Source organism: Conger conger, chromosome 2 (genome assembly GCF_963514075.1).
Source record: "Conger conger chromosome 2, fConCon1.1, whole genome shotgun sequence".
NCBI classification, from domain to species: Eukaryota; Metazoa; Chordata; class Actinopteri; order Anguilliformes; family Congridae; genus Conger; species Conger conger.
In genome coordinates, this window is record NC_083761.1 from 63589255 (window position 1) to 63611958 (window position 22704).

General features: G+C 37.2%; 2 protein-coding genes across 8 annotated transcripts in view; one reads left to right on the plus strand and one right to left on the minus strand.

Moving 5' to 3' along the window:
• Positions 1 to 5738, minus strand: part of mprip (myosin phosphatase Rho interacting protein) — a 58442-nt gene extending 52704 nt beyond the window's left edge. For all 6 annotated transcript variants that reach the window (XM_061230328.1, XM_061230303.1, XM_061230314.1 and 3 more), the window contains exon 1: positions 4770 to 5738. In XM_061230328.1, coding sequence (XP_061086312.1) covers positions 4770 to 4892 — 123 coding nt within the window. In that variant the 5' untranslated portion in view covers positions 4893 to 5738. The remainder of the gene's footprint in view (positions 1 to 4769) is intronic.
• A 4592-nt stretch (positions 5739 to 10330) lies between these two features.
• dhrs7cb (dehydrogenase/reductase (SDR family) member 7Cb) lies at positions 10331 to 15621 on the plus strand. 2 transcript variants are annotated; one of them, XM_061232433.1, is made up of 7 exons: positions 10331 to 10498; positions 11857 to 12013; positions 12707 to 12819; positions 13960 to 14170; positions 14376 to 14468; positions 14609 to 14767; positions 15016 to 15621. In XM_061232433.1, the coding sequence occupies exons 2-7, from the start codon at positions 11860 to 11862 to the stop codon at positions 15213 to 15215; spliced, it is 930 nt and encodes a 309-aa protein (XP_061088417.1). In that variant the 5' UTR covers positions 10331 to 10498; positions 11857 to 11859; the 3' UTR covers positions 15216 to 15621. The 2 variants fall into 2 exon arrangements, with proteins under 2 accessions (XP_061088417.1, XP_061088418.1); XM_061232434.1 differs by having other exon boundaries at positions 10331 to 10467.
• Positions 15622 to 22704: the final 7083 nt, after the last annotated feature.

A 22704-nucleotide genomic window follows, 5' to 3' on the forward strand; every position in this document is an offset into this window, starting at 1 on the left:
ACTTTTCATCCTTCATCCTTTGCTATACCTATACTGGTCACATATAGCTATACAGTACATAGTTATACTTGATGAAGATCATAGTAGGTTGAAATGTTGCTGACACCATTCAATTTATTTGGCAGTGCAGATAAAACAGTGTGTGGCTTCTTTCCTTATCAATCCTATGTCATAAGCCCAGCACCTTGTTAATCTTGTGGGATGCGTGTACAATTGCCTGGTATTTGTTGCCTGTTTTCAATTACTTTTTTGCTAAAATGAATCACTTGTTATCATTAACTCAATCCACCTTGTGTTTGGGTCTGAAATGGTTGATAATGTGACTATGTGGAACCAGGCTTACACACCTCCGAAATATACATGTGATATGGCCAATAAAACAATAAAACAATGGTAACTGTGTGCTACCGCAACAAGAATGTAAGTTAAGGGGCACTACATGTTGTATTAAGCAGGGTGTGGTGGAAAAGCAGTTACAGTATGTAAAGAATTATCACCAAATGACTGTGAAAAAAGTCTTGATTCCTGGATAAATGAAACCTATATGAAACTCAAGAAGTGACTTTTAGACTGAGGTTCAGGGTGGAGGAGAATCAGGAAAAAAAGTCTCCACTTAAAAAACAAAAATACCTCATTGGGAAAGGAAAAATACTACATCAGACATTACCCCACCTGTGGTCTACTTCCTTGCTAGAGCAGGCACCAAAGAGATGCCTACTCTAGTCCACTAATTTGGCGAGGCAACAAAACTCACTTCCAACAAGCACACACAGAACATGTTCAATGATAACAGTGAACCATGTGATCGCTAAATTCTGTAATCAGTTTCACTGCTATTCTGTGTTGTATAAATTATATAAACTTTTATGAATTAGGCTAAACTTTTATGAAGAGTGCTTTAATATATTTCCAGTAAAAAAGGGGGCAAAAGAATGTTCATACAGCACATTCACTGCAAGTCTAGCAACTTCCTTCAAATCTAGAAGAAATAATATATAGTAAAAATGCAGAAAGCAGCCTAACAGTTTGAGTAAAATAATGATTTAAGATTCTGAAATTCAAATTGTCATACAAAAATGACCTCATGTAATTAGTCATTTAACATGGACAACTAATTTAATATTAGTATGTATCAAGACAAATACAAATCTAACTTACTTAATGTACCGTGCATTCTGTTTTTTACTCAAACTGCGTATTCTGTAGTACTGAAACGTTTAGCTAAATGCAAAGATATGACGCTCTTTTTTTATTCTTTTTTTCTCCAAGATGGCAAGAACAAAGCTTATAACACTAACACTGCTAAAGGTCAGTAGAAGCCCAGATATTGGGAATGGAAAGAAATGTATCTTCAATGTCACAAGACACAAATAGGAAGTATTTGAAACGAGCGACAGGAATTATGACTTGCATGATGTGCAGAGGAGCTACAGATTGACTGGAAAAGAGGCAGTGAAACTTTCCTCCATTACAACTTGCAGCTAGGGTTACAAAATCTGAACTAATATAAAACAAACCTTACTAAGTGCACTAAAACCTTAGATTTAATGAAGTTTTAATGGAGTAATTATTTACTTGGCGTAATTATTTACTTCCTGAAGACATCTTATTTTGTTAGCACGCCAACTCATTTCTGAGTGAAAGTCATTTTGAAAATTTTGGATATTAAGCTTAATATAAACAGATGCATATAACTGCATGCATTCCTCAGGACTGATTAATCATTGGAACCCAAATCACACATTCGTTTTTAACTGAGATTATATCACACAGATCATGCACACAATTATAAAACTGTGTCAATATAAAACACATAAAGTATAATAGAAGTATAAAGCAGATAAATAGTTGTCATGATAAACTTTTAACCAATGTAATCAAGATGGAACACAATTAAAATAAGCATCAGGTAACTAGGCTACATCCTACTAAATAAAACACACTGCAAACCTGAATAGAAAAAAATGAATATAACTGTTATTTGAAATACAAACCAGCGTTTTCTAGGATTTCTATTCCAATGCTTTATACATTTCATTTTCTGCACATTGTGTAATGTGCTGATTGCCATATCAGGTAATGACACAGAGACCATTTCACAAAGAAGGACATATGCACTACTGTTTTGTAGGTTTCGACTGATCTCTACAAGCAGTAAAGTACATCTGTCAAGTTGTGGCAAGGCAAACTATTTCCTTTGTAGCAACATTCAACATTCAAACAAAACCTCTGCAACGTCAAATTATGAGTAGCCTGGTGCATGCCAGCCAGAAACTCTGAAGGAAAACATTCAATCAATCTGGTAGACATTTCAGACAGACCTTCTGTAACATAGCCACAACAAACAGCCAGTTCAGATTGAAAAGCTAAGCATGAAGATGCTCCTTCATTCCATCAACATTTTAATAATCATACCTCTACCCACCATGCCTGAGGTCAAAATTGACCAAAGACAACAGAGAAATACATTATGTTGATTTGCATACTCTTGCACATTTTGACATTTTAAAGATTGTACACCAATGGAAAGTAGGCCAATAACTGTTTAATTATTCAATGGTAACTTGCAGGGCAATGTTCAATGGGTACTGAATGAATGCATGCATTCAGATGAATTACTTTGCAGCAAAGATTTAACAAGTTCACTGAAAAAGCAATACTTGTACAGGTGGCACACACTATATAAAACATCCCTGTTGCTGTACATCATAAAGTAACATGCATTCTCTGTGATAGAACAAATGATGTAATCCAAAAGATGACTCGAGAGTGCGGACAAGAAAGGGTTAGCGTGTTTTAATCACACACAGAACACTGCCCAACATATTCTGAAGGTTGCTGACACCGTCATACAGCTCTTAAGCAGTGTATAAGCTGGCTGCTTTCTCTGGGATCCTTCAAAGGACCATCTGGATTAAGTGAATGGGATCAATTAGAGGGAAATACAACAGGCACTAATGGTCTGAAAGGCTTCCTCTCATTCAGTATTTTAGTATGTTCAGGATATAAATACCAATCCTACACTGCACTTCAGCAGTTTTTTCTGGACACTAATTTACTGAAGAATTTTAGCAGGATCACCCAAAAAAGATACATAATATAGTATTTGCTGCTGGATTTTATGGTAACATTACACCACCCCCTTGAAACTGACTGCAAAAAGGCATGAGGTTTCTGAAGACTTAATTAAGAACTAATGGGAAGACAAAGTATAATGTAGCTCTACACCAAAAGATCATGATGTAGTTATATGCTACATCTTGATTGGTATGTAGTATGGCTTATTGTTATATGGCAATCAGTACAGTTTTAGTTTTAGAGAGTACAGTATTCATAACATATTTTCTGGTTTGCAAAATGGCTATGACATGAAGATTTTTCTTGTGAGCACTGATAGACGGGAATACTGTGTATGTATTTTTTCCCTGTACAATAAAGTTAACAAATTGGTGTTAGTTTAAGTTCTTTTTTTCTGGTTGCAGAAAACATTGAAGATGATGTGCAAGGTTTCACAGGATCTAAAACATCCTGTGGTTTCATACCCTATGGTGTTTAGAAATAAACAACAGAACGTTGTGACCCCACAGAACACAATTGTGGCATGTTTCCTGAAAAGCAATAGGAACAGTTCAGTTATATTTACTATTTTCTACCGTGTTGATAGGGATGAGTGAAATACAAAGCCATTACTTCATAATAATTGGTTTGGAGATTTAGCACACAGAAAATGAAAATAAATCGGCTGTACATTCACAACATAATATTGCCAGAACAGGCTATATTGTAAATAAATATATATATATAATTAATAAAATGTTACAGGTACATCTTCTATAATGTGAAGTAGTAGAGTAGCCAGCACAAGACGAGTAAATAAGAGCACACAGGCTGACGTTACTATAATGTGATGGATAACCTCCAATATTTTACAAATATTTTAATAGTTTAATGCCGGCTACACTACATACAAACATATTATGTCCATGGCATGTTAAAAATATGTAAATCAATTTTCTAACGTACTGTACAAAACACGCCTAATGGAATATGTTTAGACGTAGTTTCAGATTTCACAATCTGTTTTTTGAAACTCGTATTCAAACAGTTTAATATGCTTTACCAAATCTGTAACTTAACTGTTTTTTAACTAAATTTAGGAGTAACTAAATTTTACATTCCTGTAATCTGTAAATTAACTAATTGGCCAAGAACGCATGTGCACTTTATATGACATCAGAGCCCAAGTACATAACTCTTAACATTCGCTTCGTGCATATTTGCAGTTGAGTTATTCGTTGCAGATGGACAGTAAATGTTCCAGACTATATCACGTAAATGAAGCTGAATGTTAATTTCGACGTTGTATTAGAGACGGGCATGTATCAATTGATTTGCGATTGCTCGCGGATTAAGCAAGGACAACTACCAGAAACAGCTATATCATGCATAACATCCTCCGTTATTGTTACGCAGGATAAACTTTTCAAAAGACCACTCAGTTTTGAGTACAAGGAAAACTTAAACGTTACTACTGTGGTATGACACTGCTCGCTTTAACGGGATGCCAGCTTCTAGGAGCACTCCACACGTTCGCTGTCCTATAGCCTACCAAACCAACATGATGGCTTTCTGGAAAGTGTAACTTAACCAATTTAGCCGCGGTAGGATTGTTACAAATGTCCACAGTCTGACAGCACAAGCAAGGGTAACACTAATCATAGCAACCATGTAACCAACCACAATCCATTAAAGTAGGTACCGTTAGTTACCTGGTTCAGATCTTGGTCCGTCAATAGATGCAGCTCCCGCGGTTTAAAGCAGTTTTGGCATTTGCTTTTATTGAAAATGTTCGCTTGGAATTTTCTACAAGAATTCTCTTTAGCGCCAGACATTTTCCTCGGCGTGTTTATCCTCCGTTCACGTTAAAATGGGAATACTTCGAAATTCAATAATACCAAAGGGGGCAATCCTGTTATCTTCGCAGCTCCTCATCCAATCTGGAACAATGGTTTTACGATCCAATGCATGATCTACGCAACGTTTGCATTTCCATTTATTTAGATAATCAGATGGTCTGAGTTAAGTTTTTTCGGGTTGTGTTTAGCTAGCTAGCTAGCTAAAAGTTTCCAATTTCCTTTGCATTTAGCTAGTAGTTGCCGGGTATGGATAGCCAGCTATGAAGCTAGCTAGCTACCTTTCTGCAACGATCTCCAATGATCAGTCTATGGCCCGTGTTAAAAACCGATAGCAATTAGCTAGCTGGCTACTTGATAATAAATACCGTTAAACTGTTATGCTAATAACAGGTCAAAACAGTAATCGTATAATTTTACTTGTAGCGTCCAACTCGGCAGTTTCGGCGTCCACGAAGTAATAAACGGATCCCATTTGTTAAAGAAAAATAACGAAGGAGGTAGATGTACAGTCCTGCTCGTAGCAGCTGATATTAGCAAACTGGCTACTGAAGTTTACCCTTGCTTTTTAGCTATAATGCTAGCAACCTAGCTAACACACCAATGCAATCCCACTCCCAAATTTCTAGCTAGGACCTTCTTATTTGTAATTGTGGTCTTCTGGCTTGCCCGTTCAAACGTGCCATAGAGAGCGATGTTGAGTGCTCTTGCTGAATGACGTGATCATAAATGTGTTTTTGAATGTTTTGTTTCCGTTACTACGTCCCAGGATCTACCTTCTTTTCTTTTTCGGGCAAGATCTTTTCCAATGGAGGGAGGTCGCAGGCTCACAGATTTGCTGCTGGAATTTTATTTTATCTCGCGAGACTGTGTCAGCACGCCATCTTGCAAATCTACTGACTGGGACCGGGGTCACGATTTCATAATACAGCTCAGGTTAATTACGAAGGCTATGTGACTCAAACTCCCAGGTCTTTCTGCTTACACAATCGTCTCTTTCTGGGACATGCTACATAGTGGGGAAAACACCTAGATATATATAGTAGGCTATGTGTAGTGTATCAAAAGTATAATATGTATCATGTTAATAGCAACCATGATTTCACAGACACCTACTGGAAAACTCTATTCATGAGAACATCCCAGAGATTGGTTATTACAACAGGATATATGAAAATACAATTTTCCACTTCCTCGTCTTTAATCGTAGTTTTGCACATATTTCTGACGTATTGTATTTAATTAAGTCTGACTTTACTAAGTCAATTTAAATAGTTGTCCCCATTCTCAAACCTGCTGATTTTACCATTATGTGAAAGTTTCATGGCTTGACTACAATTGCTGCAGTCCATTTCTAGAATGTATCTATTTGTTTATTAGTTTATTTGCTGTCTGTCACATAGTTTCAGTAATTGTGTGACAGGGACGAGCAATGAACTAGGCTATTTATGGCATATTTAATAAACATATTTTATTGTTTTATTTGTGTAATGAATACAATCTATTCTTCCACCAATATAAAGCATAGCTCAGTCAATATATAGTTCTATGTCTGAAATTAATTTTAAAAATATTTAGGGCTGTTGAAGCTGATTTAGTAAATTGAGCAAGCAATACATTAAGAAAGATAATTAAGCTGAATGACTTGTAAGTCTTGTGACACTGAATTGCATACAAAATTGTACTTAGTTTCTTCATGGTAAGTTAACAATATAAAACATACTGTTTAATTAATTGCACCAAATTTAAACTTAAAAACTGGAACTGACATTGTCAATGACATTGTCAATTTGACAAAGAGTCATATTCAAAGTCTTTAATGAGTAATGTATGTACACATTATTTTATTCTCTACAATGAGTTAATTTGAAAGGTAAAGAAACAAGCCTTTAATGAATGACATGCATCTGAAATCGCATACGTAGCATACTACTCATACTGCTCATACTACATTTGTTTGGAAATCAGCCTCAAATTTAGTATGAGTAGTATGCTAGTATGTGGTTTCGGACACAGCCTATGTAAACTAGTCACTGCAAAGGAAAATGCAGGTTGTCAGCATCAAAACTGTTACTATCATAACAAGCTTGAGTCTCAACAACCCCTCTTGTTATTTCAGCTCGATAATATATTTAAAAAATAGGTCACACTTACCAACAAAAGCTATCAACAGAGATTTTTGTTTGAATTTCATTGTCTATGAGTGCACCATATGGCATACTCATGTACTCTTAATTGTACTTAATTATCACTGATAAGTGTGAAGGTGCACAATATAAACAAGATTGAATTATATATGGCATTATGTGACATGATGTCAGAAAATATTTGATTTTTATAGCTACTATATTTTAAAAATAGAAGACCCATTCTACTTTTAAAGGAAAATTTCCATTTCGAAGTGTCCAAAACATTTGTTAATTATTAAAACTATCTAGATAAAGCATGCGTTTCTACTCTGGCACACAGTGTATATTGATCCTCTGGCACATATCCATTGATTAATTTAATCGATGTACTGGCACTAAAGCAAGCATGTGTGCAGTCCATCAGAATGTACCGTATATGTGACTACAAATAATAATAGTCATGTGCCCTTCATTTGAAAACATACACACCCAATACATGTTTGAAGGCTGAAAATAACTGCAATTCCATTTGAGGAAATAATTAAGTGCAATATTTCCTAATAATGCTCATGATCCAATTTGTCATTAATGAAGCTCACACATAAACTGAAGGAATGAATTTCCAGTAATTTGTTATTCTTGTATTGAGAATTCACATACAGCACACAACAGACATTCCAATTTATGTGTAAAATAAATAAATACACAGGATTTGACTTAAAATATGAAATTACCTCAGCTGTGGTTTGTTTTAAAAAAATGTAATGCTCTTGGTTAGGAAAGTTTTTGCATTTGGCATCAGGTACTAAATGGCCTAAACACATATTCACTGATTTGATTTTGGGCACGCACAGTCATTAAAGACCACTGTTGCCTGTCTAAACATATATATCTATCCAAATGAGCAGTTGTGTTTGGATATTTTGCAGATCACCACAGTGTTATGTAAGCATTGAAAAAAGTAAATGCCTAAATGTATCTCAGTTCTTCCAAAAACATTTAAGACTAGTTTCACCGACACAGATTAAGCTTTTCCTGGGTGAAATCGTTTTTTTATGGTGAATCTACATTCAAAATTGAATTTCGTACAGGGCTAGACTTAATCCACTTCTGTGAAACTGGCCCTTATAATCAGGAAAAAATATATGCTAGACATTTTGTGTTGTCCTTTTTTAAAAATATGTCTGGTTCAGTGACTGTATGAATGCCAAGTATTTGTAAATGACTATATAGTGTGCCAAAGCTATGAATCATGAATTGGAAATTATTGGTGTTCTCCAAAGCAGACGTAAGATACAATTGTATGATAGATAAATGACTACAAACCACCATTTCTGGTACTGCCTGATTCAGCAAGCTTTCATCAACTCCAGGAGTCCGCAATAAACACTGGGTCCAATTCCGGCCTAATTCCCTAGCAAGCAATGTAGCCAAAAGGAAAATTGCTGATACGATCCTCTAGTAGGCTTATGAGCATTACTTGCTAATACCTGCATATACAGTTTTAAATCTAATATCAGAGTTGAGGTCTTATCTTTACTTGTTTGGAATTCATTCTAAATCCCTAATGCCTCAGACATGGTATGATATTTTGCCCCAAAGAGCGAGCAAATAATTCTGTGGTCTGGACATGCTCCAAGGGATTGACACAGGGAGAGGAGTGTGCATGAGGGCAATGATTTGTTGATTTGTTGATTACTTGCATATAAAAAGAAATAGATAAAATATAATTAACAATGAATCATTCCTTGCTTACCCCTTTTAACCAACCTGTAATTATGAACTGAATGCCATGCACTTCATTCAAAAAATAACTGACTGATTCATTGGAATATCCAGCAAATATATACATCTTTTATATACATGCTTATAAATAATAAATCCCTCAGTGAAAAGATAAATCCATAAGTGTCCTATAATATCAGACAAATTTAATGCAGCTAATTATACAACTTGAACACTTTCGAAAGCTAAATCAAAAAAGGGGATCTGAAGCTACTAATAGAAAATAAGTACATATCTTGAAAAGTGAGAAAAATATGAAAGGCACTCTTATGGGAAGGAGGAGGAAGAGGAAAAATACAGTACCATTGAATACAGTACTATTAAAAAAGCCTTTTATATTTTGGTATATTGCATAGGAATATTAATAGGACACACAACAAGAATAGCTTATGTGTGCCTACCCCATGTGTCTCCATCAGGGCCAGATAATGAGTATTTATCTTTCACTTCACAGTAAAGTCTCAGAGTAAATATGGAGAAGAATGCTCATTCCGAAAGTGAAGAAAGACAGACAGTAAGCAATGCCAACTTTGATCAAGACAAACTTTGCACATTTACATCAATCTTCCTTTTTAGAAATACAAGTTAGATTCACTGGAAGATATGCTTGTGCCTTGCCAGAATAAATGTGTTGCCAGCACAGTGCTGTCTGGCATGTATATAGTCATTTGGCCACCATCTAGAGACTTGCAGTAGGTGGATGCTACATCCACTCCACTCGCAGTGGTCTTTGCTAGCAGAACTGTCATAGCGATCGGCCATGCAAAATATACTAACGACATATGAGTAACGACAACTTGAGCTATGGGATGGGTCAATAACAAACACAGCAAGAAACATACTGTGGATTGCCACAACTGTGACATTTCAGGGGTTTCCTTTCAGTCAGTAGCATGCACAGTTTACAGCCAAGCTGTTGACACCTGGAATGAGAAAAGCTAAGACCAGCTGCTTTCCGTACCTGACACCACCAGACGAAAGATGAAAAAAGTTAAACACCATGGTTAGGACATGCTATGACATGAGCTATGCGTTTACAGTCCTTCAGGTGTTCAGTCATAAAATTCTTTCCTGAAGGGTCTCATATGTTTTTATGTTATGTCATGATCAGCAAAAGTCCATTTAATATTCAAACACTGTTGTCAGTAGCAGCATGTCACACCTTAGTGCCCAGAGCAAACATGCCACGCAATACCTTGCATACTGCTTCCCATTCTTCTTCTTTTTGAAGAAATAAAAAGTAAAACAATCAGGAGTAGGAAAATACCCCCCCCCCACCAAAAAAACAAACAAAATAAACAAGCAAGCTGTAACAGCAGAGTGTGTACTGAAATGTGTTAAACAAACATTGACCCATGTAAGACATTCTTTAAGAAACATGACACATGTGCCTCGTCTTCTTTTGTCTTGCTGACTGCCAGGTCTCATGCTAAAGATACCGCTCGTCGCATAGGCTACGTGAAAAATGACTGACTCAGCTGCACGCTATTAAAAGAACTGAAATCCCAGGGAGCTGTCCTCCCAGGCGCTCAGAGCCGGTCTGTGAATGGACAGCAAGAGAAAAGCTTCTAACTGATTAACTCATTAAACCTGGAAAACAACAGCCATTCTCAGTGGAGGCTTAACTCCTTACACACGCTGTAAGTGATCTCAAAATATCCCGGATTACAGGTGTGTTGTGTCAACCGGATTGTAACCCTCAGAGCTTGTTGTTTTGTGTTAACCTTGCTTGTTCTCATTGCAGTTCTCATTTGATTTTGATAATGTAAAATGAAAATGAATGTCGGCTGAGCATTTGTGATAAGTGAAAACTGGAAGTGGGGGTTATACATTTACTGTATTTGTGTTACGTCTAGTTGTTTTTGGATATTGTACGATTTTCTGGAGGTGACACACGGTTAGGCACTTGTGTGGGCAACTAAGTCTAGCCCATAGTATATTTAGACTAGGCCATCAGGCTCTCAGCACCTGCCAAACTGTAACTGTGAGCACTGTGGTCTGCCAAACAAATGTCATCTATGAATGATACGTATAATTATACATGTATATGTATACTTATACTTACATGTATGTACGATTTTATAATTTACTGTATTCACACAGCACATGCTGACCTACTTGGTTGGAATATATTCTTAAAAAGAGCAATAAAAACCTTGATTGTATGCTGTAACATACTTTTAAGGACATAATACACAATATTCCAGGTCCTCGCAAATATTCAAACTATTGATCGAATAACCTCTATTGTTCTGCAGACAGACTAAAACTCTATTGGCCTATCATGACGATAAACCGAAATATGTATGAGTAAGGTTAATATACTGTATAAATAAGTTACTTATAGTTAGGTTCGCTGTATTGTAACATATTTTATTTTACATTGATTTCAGCAATGTATGGACTATATATCAGTGTATTTCCAACATATTTCTTTTTTTTCCATATATTATTATACAAAAGAGCTTACCATTCACACTGCTATAAACTGGTTGTGGGGGGAAAGTTTGCATAATTTTGTCCTGCTTGTTTTCCCGTAAGTACTGCAATTGACATCATACTCAGTAAACATATAACTCCCGAGTACATTTGGTTTACACAATGGGTGATAGCGTACACAGAGATGTGACCAGATGCCTCTGTTGTCTGATGTCATATCCTTAAAGTCTAATTTTGAGAAATTCTCAACAAAAATATACAATGAGCTGGCAGTAAATGTCTGTAGTGTCATTTATACACAAAATGTACGGTCAACTGCAGTGTGCTAAGCTTGAGTTTAAGCCTCAGGTGCAGTTATTCCTTGGCTAGCTGTCCCAGTTGTGATGCTGTTCTGTTGTCTACGGGTTTAATAAAAAAAAAAGGGATTTAACCCTTATGAACTCCAATAAAGCACACTGCAGTTGACCTGTATAATGAAACAGCATACAAAAATAAACATTAAAACCTTGTTCTTTCATGAATGTGGTGTAATTTTTCATGTTTTTTATTTCAGTGTATTTAACTATAAAATTTTAATGTTTGTCTTTCAGAAGATGGGATTCACCTTTGTTCTGGTCTTGCCAGCACTGGTAGTGCTGGTAGCAGGGGTCTATTATGTGTACAACGAAGTGATCCGGTTAATGTCAAAGTCTATGGTGCGGAACAAAGTGGTCGTGATAACAGATGCCGTGTCAGGAGTGGGAACAGGTAAGTCTTTTGAAACACATTTGAAATATTCCTTTTTAAATTGCGATCTGGAGCCAAATGTTTTTCCACTGCGTCTCCTCAAATCAGATGATGGAACAATTTTGAGTTCCTTTTGCCTGCCAAAGCGATTCCAAATATGTACAGTACTTGTATCTATATCTATACATTTCCATTTTAAACTCCCTGAACAAAATAAAAGTAATAAAGCCAATATTATTCTATAATTGCTGTGCTGGAGTGCAATGCAAAGCTAGCAGACCAGCGTGTGCTCCATAGCTGAATCATGCTCACTTATACTGCTGCTACACACACCCCACCCCAAACTGCATCAGCCTAATCCACTTACAGTCACCCCGCCCTGCCTGTATTCCTTTGGCGTGGACTCCGGCCAACTAGCCTTTCCATCCAAGATCGCTATCAGGGCTGCAACCTCTGTAGGTTATTAGCTGCTGATAAAATGGAATGGAACACTGAACGAAAAACAAAAACCTGAAAGATCCACAGTGGAAAAGAGAGCAGAGGAGGGTCTGAGCTGAGCAGCATGTCACAGTGGATCAGCGGAACGCTATCGCTTAATATAGCAGCATTTCCACACGCTGGGATTCGACAGATTGTTTTATGTGACTGAATAAATAATGCAGGCCGGCTGCCTTTCTCTCTCTACCCTTTCTTTATCTTTCTCTCCTCATGCAGAGTGTGCCAAGCTCTTTCATAAGGGAGGGGCCAGACTGATCCTGTGCGGGAAAAGCTGGGATAAGTTAGAGTCTCTGTCAGATGACCTCAGCAGTGCGTCAGACCCCAGCGTGGTGGGTGGGCCCTGCACAGGCACCAAGACCGAATATTTTATACACAAGCAACAAAAAAACCCAATGGAAATTCAACATATCCCTATCTACTATAAAGATAGATGTTTATGTCACATCAAAAAGGCCTGGCCAGCTGTATTCCATCTCCAAGTCACTATTACGCTTCCTCCTCACATGAAAAACAAAGGCAGGATATCCTCTCTTGACAACTGGCTGTCCATTAACGCTGCAACTTTTCAGTTTCAAACTCTTATACTTGCACATCTTAGACTACTCATCCTCAGCCACATCATAACAAATACAATGTTGATAAGTACACCAAGTACTCTGCAGCCTCAGGCTATAAAACCTCTTTACCTGCAAAAGATCAAAAAATATTTGGAGTCAATCTTTTTCTGTCTTATTAAACATGAACAGTTTTGTTTGAGCAGAAGGTCACATAGTGCATTGTTGTTTATACAGGCCATATTACAAAGCAGGCTAAGTGGGTTAGCCAGCTAACTTCAGGCTTAGTTTCTCGTATCACAAATGTCTTTTGATTGGGCTAAATCGGCATCTTAACTTAAGTCTGGTGCACACTGCAGGGCAATTGGGCCCATTCTGGACCCAATTAACCCCCCACCCCCCACCCCCCCAACAATCATGGAGGTGTTCCAGACTTGGTCTGAACCGATTTTACTTTTATGCGTTCATGAACAGGAACACACATTATAGGATAATATGGGCAGATAATCGTTTCAGACCAGGCTCAAGTATGGAACACGCCCACAATTGGCAAAAGTGGTGAAACGAGGCCCAACATTGGCCTGATTATCCTGTGGTGTGCACCAGGCTTAAGCTAAGATACTTTTGTGATACAGACCTCTGGATATGTAAATAGATCACTATACGACACTATACGACAGTGTCACTTTCGTTGATATATTGGCGGCTAAAAGTCACTTTTCTTTATAGACTTAATTTCACATCATTAGATTAGAACGGTAAATTAACTATAGACAGTGTAATAATAAGTTACACCTGGAAACATGAGAACCATTTATACTATATCTTACAGTAGTTGGAGAAAAACAATGTGTAACATTAGTTGTTGCTTTGGTGTATGTCACCCTGCTTACCTGTGATATTTATGTGCCCCAGACATTCACACCCAAGCTGGTGTTGCTGGATTTCAGTGACATAGACAGCATGCCAGATGTGGTCACTGAGGTGCTGGAGTGCTATGGCTGTGTGGATGTGCTGATCTGCAACAGCAGCCTGAAGATCAAGGCTCCCGTGCAGACCCTGTCTCTGGAGATGGACAAAACCATCATGGACACAAACTACTTTGGTCCCATCACTTTAGCCAAAGGTGAACTGTCCCAAACATTTTGAGTAAACAGGAAGAAGACTGAGGACAAGCATCTTTGATTGGACCATTTTTTTATTTATTGGCATTTTCTTCAGTTGTTGTATAATATGAGTTGCAATGACTGACATGAATGAATCAAGTTAATGATACAAAACTTAGAGGTTATATGGACTATCATCCTAGAATTCTAATTTCCATGTTTCAGGTGTCCTGCAGTCTATGATCTCAAGGAGGACCGGCCACTTGTTACTGGTCAACAGCATTCAGGGAAAACTGGCTGTACCCTTTCGCACGTCTTGTAAGTCCACTCATTAAAGCTTAATAGATGTAATAAACATATTTTATGTCAAAGAGAGATCATAATTGAAATCTATTCATGTTTGGTAAACTATCATTTCCATTATCTATCCATGCCCTGATATGTTTGTTTTCGTTAAGACGCTGCCTCCAAGCATGCTGTCCAGGCCTTCTTTGACTGCCTGCGGGCAGAAGTGGAGGAGTATGGAATCTCTGTCAGCACTATCAGCCACACCTTCATTACTGCTGTACCGCAGGACGGCGTGCCGTCACCCAAGCCTAAAAACGCCCTCTTGTCACGTAAGTCAAGCAATGAAAGCAAACAAATGCGACAACACAAATGAAAGGCATGAGAGATAGATACTTAAAAAAACATTTTGTGAATGTAAGGCATGCATGAATGTCTTTTTAATCTATCTTGCGGTTGACATCTCATTGTCAAACTACAGCTGTTCTTCAGCCCGTGGGTCACAGTAACTCACCAATCTCAATATCACTGTGTTCAAACTGTGCTGAGCAGCCTCTCCTCACATTCCGGGCTGTTCCAGTCTTTTCCAGGCATGGGGTCTACCCGGCAGAGCTGGCTGAGGAGATCCAATGCACTATCAGCAGGAAGAAGAAGGAAGTGCTCATGGCTCACCCCATCCCCATGGCTGCACTGTACATCAGATCCTTCTTCCCCAGCCTCTTCTTCGCAGTGGTGTCGGCCGGGGTTAAGGACATGGCCATCGCAGAGCAGCTGCAGTAGAAACAAGACCAAATGGAAGAAAATCAGAGAGGCTGCGCTGGATGCAATTTGTCTTTGTTCCACAATGTTTGTACACTGAGGCTAGCATTTCATTTAATTAACCACCCATGCCACTGACAAAAAGTATTATCTCAGAGGCAGATTAATGATTAATGCTTACAGTAGTATGTTTTTTATTTTTATGTAGTATGCTTTTTAGTTACTATGAACAACGTGACTTCATACAATAGTTTGTGTTTTAATTACTGCAAACTACTTATTCCAATGTGTGAATCACTAAGATCTTCAAGTTGGACTGACCCTTGTTCCATTGTTTGTAATTGTGAACAAGTGAAATAATCAATAAGCCAATTCATGGGAAATTATTAAATAACTAGTGGTGCTAATAAAAATATATATTCTGTAACTGACTGGTCCTTCTTGCATTTGTTCCTACATATTAATGCCAAACAGACATACATATTTATTTTTAGATAATATTCATTGCTCACTTGTCTGATATTGAGTAAAGATATGATCCACATAATTCAAAATGTGTGTATTGTCAAGCTTAACAAAATGTGAAATGTCAAGACTGATGTCCAGGGAGTCCTTAACGACGTTAATGAGAGTATTTCTGCTTTAACTTGTTCATGGGGGCTGACGGGTGGAGATCGGCAGTATGAATTATTCCACAATAATTCCGATTTACATATAGCTGCAATATCTCTCTTTTTATTATTCTGATTTTCAAAGCTATTTAATTATCATCTGTATTGCTATTTAGCAGTGCATACATTTTTTATATTCATTCATTCATTCATTCATTCATTATCCTAACCCGCTTATCCTGAACAGGGTCGCAGGGGGCTGGAGCCTATCCCAGCATACATTGGGCGAAAGGCAGGAATACACCCTGGACAGGTTGCCAGTCCATCGCAGGGCACACACACCATTCACTCACACACTCATACCTACGGGCAATTTAGACTCTCCAATCAGCCTAACCTGCATGTCTTTGGACTGTGGGAGGAAACCGGAGTACCTGCAGGAAACCCACGCAGACACGGGGAGAACATGCAAACTCCGCACAGAGAGACCCCGGCTGACGGGGATTCAAACCCAGGACCTCCTTGCTGTGAGGCGGCAGTGCTACCCACTGCACCATCCGTGCTGCCCATTTTTTATATAAAAAGCAGAAATAGTTTTATGTGAATTAACTTTTATTGAGAAATTACTCATATTGTGTAATTTTGTGACACAAAGTTACCCTCTGCTATATAACCTGCTTTGTGGGTTGAAGGCACTTGCTACAACTGTTGTAAAATGGCTCCCTCTTATGATAGCTAGGAGAAATGTAATGTAGTGGATTCTGTTGTGCACAGTCACAATTCTCAACACAGTACACAGAAAAATCATCCCAAAAATGACATTTTACAATTTTAAACTTCTACTACGGACATAAGTGGATTAAAAATAAATTAAATAATGTCAAAATATAAATATTTAATTTAGATACAGATTATTTTAGATACACTGTTATCTGAAATGTAATTTGGATACGGTTCTTTACACACCAGCAGATGGCACCAGTGTTGTTCATACTGATAGGAAAGTATACCCCATTTCAGATGCAAGACTTCATCATCAAACACTTTTATTTTACTGATGCCATGTAATTAATAAAATTATACTTTGTACTGAATGCTATTTCTTAAAAGTATTATAATAAGTACAGAGAACACAAGTAATAACAGAGAACATTTACTATTTCTTGTATATCCATTTTGTTCTGTCAAACTAATGCATGCAACAAAACATTAAATAAATGACTTGCTTCTGAGGCATCACCATCTTTAATACTCTCCTTGAAAATATTTTCTTGGCTAAATAAGAATATAGATGACATTGTTATGTTCTCAACATTCTGTAGAGGCCCATGCATACTGTAGCTAGTGGTAGAAAATCTGCTGTAAATAATAAAAAAGTGTCCTCAGTAAAACATTGAACAGATGAACAAAAGCAAAAACAATTTCAGATCAAAGTGAAATATGATTAAAGTGAATATTTATGCCTGTCTTCCACAACAAAATGTAGCTCAGTTTTTAGTGTGTATGTGATGTCCTACATACAGTCTATCAAGCAGGAGCAATGCTGTCAGTTGAATCTCAGGAGCAAAAGACTTTTAATCGAACATCTAAACCGAAGTGAAAAAAATTGAAGAAAGACCATTATGAAGCCTTGTTCTTAATGTATTCAGTCATCCTGTTGTCATGCAAATGAAAAGGGCAAAAGGCGTAAATCTCGAGTACAGCTGGTCCTCGCCAATATTAATCCCACAGGCTACTCACTCCTCTGGGATTAAACCTTCTCTCTGTCCAAGATCAGGAATGAGATATGGTGACCTCACAAAATCATTCGCTTTTAATTTTATGTAACTGAAACTCAATGGTTAAACAGTATGGTTTGAGTTAGGGCTGGGTGTCAGGCAAATGAGACTTGCATAACTGGAGAAGATTTAGATGCACACACACATTGCCAAGCATTCATGCAATAATCTAAAAATGGAGGGTGAGCATCGCAGGTATCTTAAATATGTATGAAAATGTATGGTTTCTGACATAATAACTCTTCATGACTATGTGCAATATATACAATGTTTTTCAATCAAATTAATAACATGAAATGTCTTCACTACAAACAGGCAGTGATGTTATAAACTATAAAACAAATTAACTACATAAAAGAGTGTTATCTATTGACACGATTATATATGGTATCATTTAAAATAGCCATCAGTAGAGTACTGCTGAGACATACAAAAAAAGGGAAAACACATTTTTAAATGTATATTTCCCTCCTTTTTGATTAAATCTAAATGTGTTATATTGAGTGTGAATGCATAAGCACCACTTATTAATAATAAATAGCTACCCTGATTGGTGTTAGAATGATTTATAGGGGTTGCGCAGAGTGCAAGTTAATGATTTCTTGGCCTCAGCATAGACAGTTCATAATCTATTTGGTAAATGTATCTTTTTCTCATTTTTCACAGCTGTATATTATTATTATTACTATTATTATTATTATTATTATTATTATTATTATTATTATTATTATTATTTTAGTAGTAATAGTAGTGTAGGGGAAAATTCACGACCTTGCTGCCGTGGTGTTGTCTTTTCCCTCGTGAAGATGTTTTTTCGACAAATTGGAGATTTGGACTCTGTCGTTTCCTAGACACGACAGTAGTAGTAGTAGTAGTGGTAGCACTCTGCCATGAGCTTTGATCTTTACAAAATGGCTTGTGAAAAATAATCAACATTATATGATTTGTAAAATATCAATGCAGTATTTCCTATAACTCAATAGGTCAAAGAATACATGGGAGTATATTGAACATAGGTTCAATGTTAATATATACAGTATGTGTGCTCTTTCCCTCTGGTGTTGTTACTTTAAGCTATATAATCTATAAAGGCTTACAATGAGTGTGTCAGGCTGAGAGTCATTGTTCTTACAGTGTTTTAATGATGAGTTCATTTATTTATTTATTTTGTAGATTAGATTTTAATCCGACAGATAGAGCCTGCTTTAATCACATATTAAATTCACTGAGCACAGAATAATCTTTCTTGAAAAGATTTTCATAGAATGATAATAGCTTTATGGGCTTTAGTTCTTCTAATCAAGGGGACATTTCCTTTGGATACACAATAGCGTATATTAAATCTTGACATTTAATAAAGGATTTTGTATCATTGGTAATTATGCATAAACTTCATTGGATATAGCCTTTGCTGTAGACCTGTTCTACTGTTATCTTATCATTACAGTATAATTCGAGTTAACCCTATTTGCACGGTTAAAAAATGGATGCACTCATAGTTTCATTATATTATAAAACACAATATCAATATCATTTGATATTAAACTATTTTAGGTTCAACTAAACCTAAAATATAATTGATGTCCTAACATACTCAATTCCATTGAAAGTTACATGCTTTAAGTGTATTCATAGTTACTATTTATCATGTTTCAAGAGGAAATAAAATATAAAAAAATGTAAGCCAGATGAATGCCAGTTTATCAGTTTATCTGTTGATACTGTTTTATAGGTATAATGTGAGCTGTGATAGCTGATTATAATTTAGTTTTGTTTTTGGCTCAGTAACCAGATAAAGCTACAGTACTTACAGTATATTGTACACACACACACACACACACACACACACACACACACACACACATATATATATATATAATATATTTCCTATTTTGCCTTTTTCAGAATGCCAAAATTGCTTGGCTTTCTACACTGCCCTCATTGTGGTAATGATATTAAATGCTAATTAATGTTTTATGGTGCAAATCACAAATATGTTAATGTTCTTAACTGAACATGCTGATGCTGATATAACAATCATGACTGGTAAAATGGAGTTCTGAAACACTAGGTTAGAATTTTCCATCCATCCATCCATTATCTGAACCCGCTTATCCTGAACAGGGTCGCAGGGGGGCTGGAGCCTATCCCAGCATACATTGGGCGAGAGGCAGGAATACACCCTGGACAGGTCATCAGTCCATCGCAGGGCATACACACCATTCACTCACACACTCATACCTATGGGAAACCCATGTGAACACAGGGAGAACATGCAAACTCCACACAGAGAGGCCCTGGCTGACAGGGATTCAAACCCAGGACCTCCTTGCTGTGAGGCAGGGACATAATGAGACGTATTGCGTTTTTATTCAGGAATATGTTCTGCATCAGTATTGTCTCAAAATTTATTTAGAGAGGTCCTTTTCAAATCTGATATTTCTGACATATCAAAGCAAAGGAGCATCCAGTTGCAATTACTACCGAGAATGATAATGAAATGAAAGAACATTTATTCGACTTATTTTTTGGACTTATTAAGTCTGTAGCCTATCCACTTAGAGGTGTGTTCAGAGATGCTCTTCTGCATACCACTGTTGTAATATGTGGTTATTTGCATTACTGTCACCTTCCTGTCGGCTTCAACCAGTCTGGCCCTTCTCCTCTTACGTTTCTCAATAACAATGCATTTTCCAGCAGAACTGTGGCTCGCTGGATGTTTTTTTGTTTTTCGCACCATTTTCTGCAACACGTCTTGATCACATCTGCATGCTTTGATGCATTTAGTTGCTGCCACATGATTGACAAAATATTTTCATTAATAAGCTGGTGTACAGGTCTACCTAATAAAGTGCTCACTGAGTGTATGATTTACTGATTTTTTGTGTGTAGTGTACTGGGCATATTTGACATTATGCCTTTAAAAAAGAAATGACTAATGATCAAACTTCCCTCCCTGAAGGGTGAAAGAATACCGGTTTGCATTTTAAGTAGACACATAATGGAATTTGTTAAGGCCTGATTAAAATGGCAGTTAATTAAGTGTGGTCAGTTTCCTATTAATAACTTAGACGACTGTCAATCATTATTATTCCATCCCAAGGACTTGTTTCTGACAGAGAGCCTGTCACTCAGCAGCTGACTGCATTGATCTTCTGTGCCTTAATTGGAGATGTTAATAGAGCTTTGGGCTTTACTCCGCTATTGATCAGTCTCCTCATTATCAGCTGATAAACAAGACATGATCAATGTTCAATGTCATCATGCAAGTTTCCTTTTTAAGGTTTTATGGGTATCTATTATTATCTTTATTGTATCTTTATTGTTGTCTCGATATATGTTTGATGAAGATATATTTGGGGTCACTTTGTTTTTAAATGCTTTTCGTAAGCTGGCCTGGAGATGGCAGTGTCCATCACTCACTTGCACACTTGATCATCGAGAGACAAGCTTCCAAAATATCACAACACTACGGCGGCTTTGTTTTACTTGAAATGGCGAAAGGCCAAAGGACATCATTAAGTCTGCCAAAGTACCCTGAGCTTCTGAACCGTGGGTTTCTTAATAAATGCAGCCATATGCATCCAAGTTTCAGTGCCTCGTTTCAATGGTTACCTACTGAGTCACTGAACGTTGAATACTGGCAGCGTTATTGCTTCAGTAAGTTCTGTCTTGGAAGTGTACGCATTGGCTGAAGAGTGCTGGTGTGGTACAGGATCAATAGAGTGTGCAGGGCTGGAGTGCTCTGGCTACCACATGCAATTAAATGAAATGCAAATGGACCTGGAAGCAGAGCCCATAAAATGCTGGTTATGATGTCATCTGGCATTCTCCGTTTCATTTTGTTTACTCCCGACTTGATGGGATGCATGTGTATTTTCTACAGCGCATAGCACTTTCTCAATAGTAAGCCTGCAAAAGCCACGCAATTAAAATGCAACAATATTGACATTGTGTAATTATCAGAGGGGTCATTAGGTCTGCTGCTATTTGAGTGCATAAAAGGGAGTTCATTCCTGGATGCCTTGCTGGCGATGTGCGTACCTTCTCCCAAATTAAACTGTAATGATTATGTGTAGTGGGGGGTGGGGGTGCTCTAATGAAACAGAAGGGGCCCTAGGCAGGCAGGGAATTAAGCACAGCTTTAGGGGAGCAGGGAGGTACTGTGTAATTACTGCAGGCAAACACCCTGACCCACTGAAGCACTTCACCTTTACCACACCAAAATATTGACCATAAACCTGTATACTCCTGTGTTGTCTGTTGTATTCCCGTCAGCTGGATTCCATGAATTTCCACATCATCATGTCTTCATTAAAAAAACATTACATGGGGTTCCTTACAGTACAGCTACATATAGTACAAAATGCTTCCACTTGAAGTTGATATTTCACCAATGAACTGCTGAGTGAACCATGAGTGGTCCATGAGTGGCAGAAATACCAACTGGCATACTGTGTCCCCACCATCAGGGTGAGTCTCCACGTTTCCCATAAATTAATTAATAGGTGATATTCTAGAGCCTATGGAAATACTAGTCAGCGTGAGATTTATTTTAGTTCCCTGATCCATGTGTAAAACCCTACTTAAATATTTATACTGAAGCACTACATTTTTTTACACCACTATTAATTACTTGCTTGGGTATGTTGTTGACCATCAGATATGCAGCGTTCAGTGGGCTCCAGAATTATTGGCACCATTCATAAAAATGGAGAAAAAAGGCTGCATATAATATAGATAATTGCCTATATTTTATGTTCAAACATACAAGAACATTATATTATTTTATTTAAATTCATTTACTCTCATGTTTCAATGTTTAGTATCTATTTTCTTCTGAAAACCACAGCTGCCAAAATGAGTGGCACCCCTAAGAAAGTAAACAGTGGCTATACAATTTCACTTTAATTTAGTTTATCTCAGTGTAAAGGAACTATACTGAGTCTAAAGAGTATAAAAAATAGGGTAAGAAGCATGCTAAATCCCTTTGTCACCCATCAGCATGGGAAAAGCCAAAGAACTGTCAATTCAGAAGACACACACTTTGGGAAACAAACAAAACGACTTGTCACTCTCCCGATTAGTTCAATTTGAGCAACCCTTAACTGAGCAGAAATG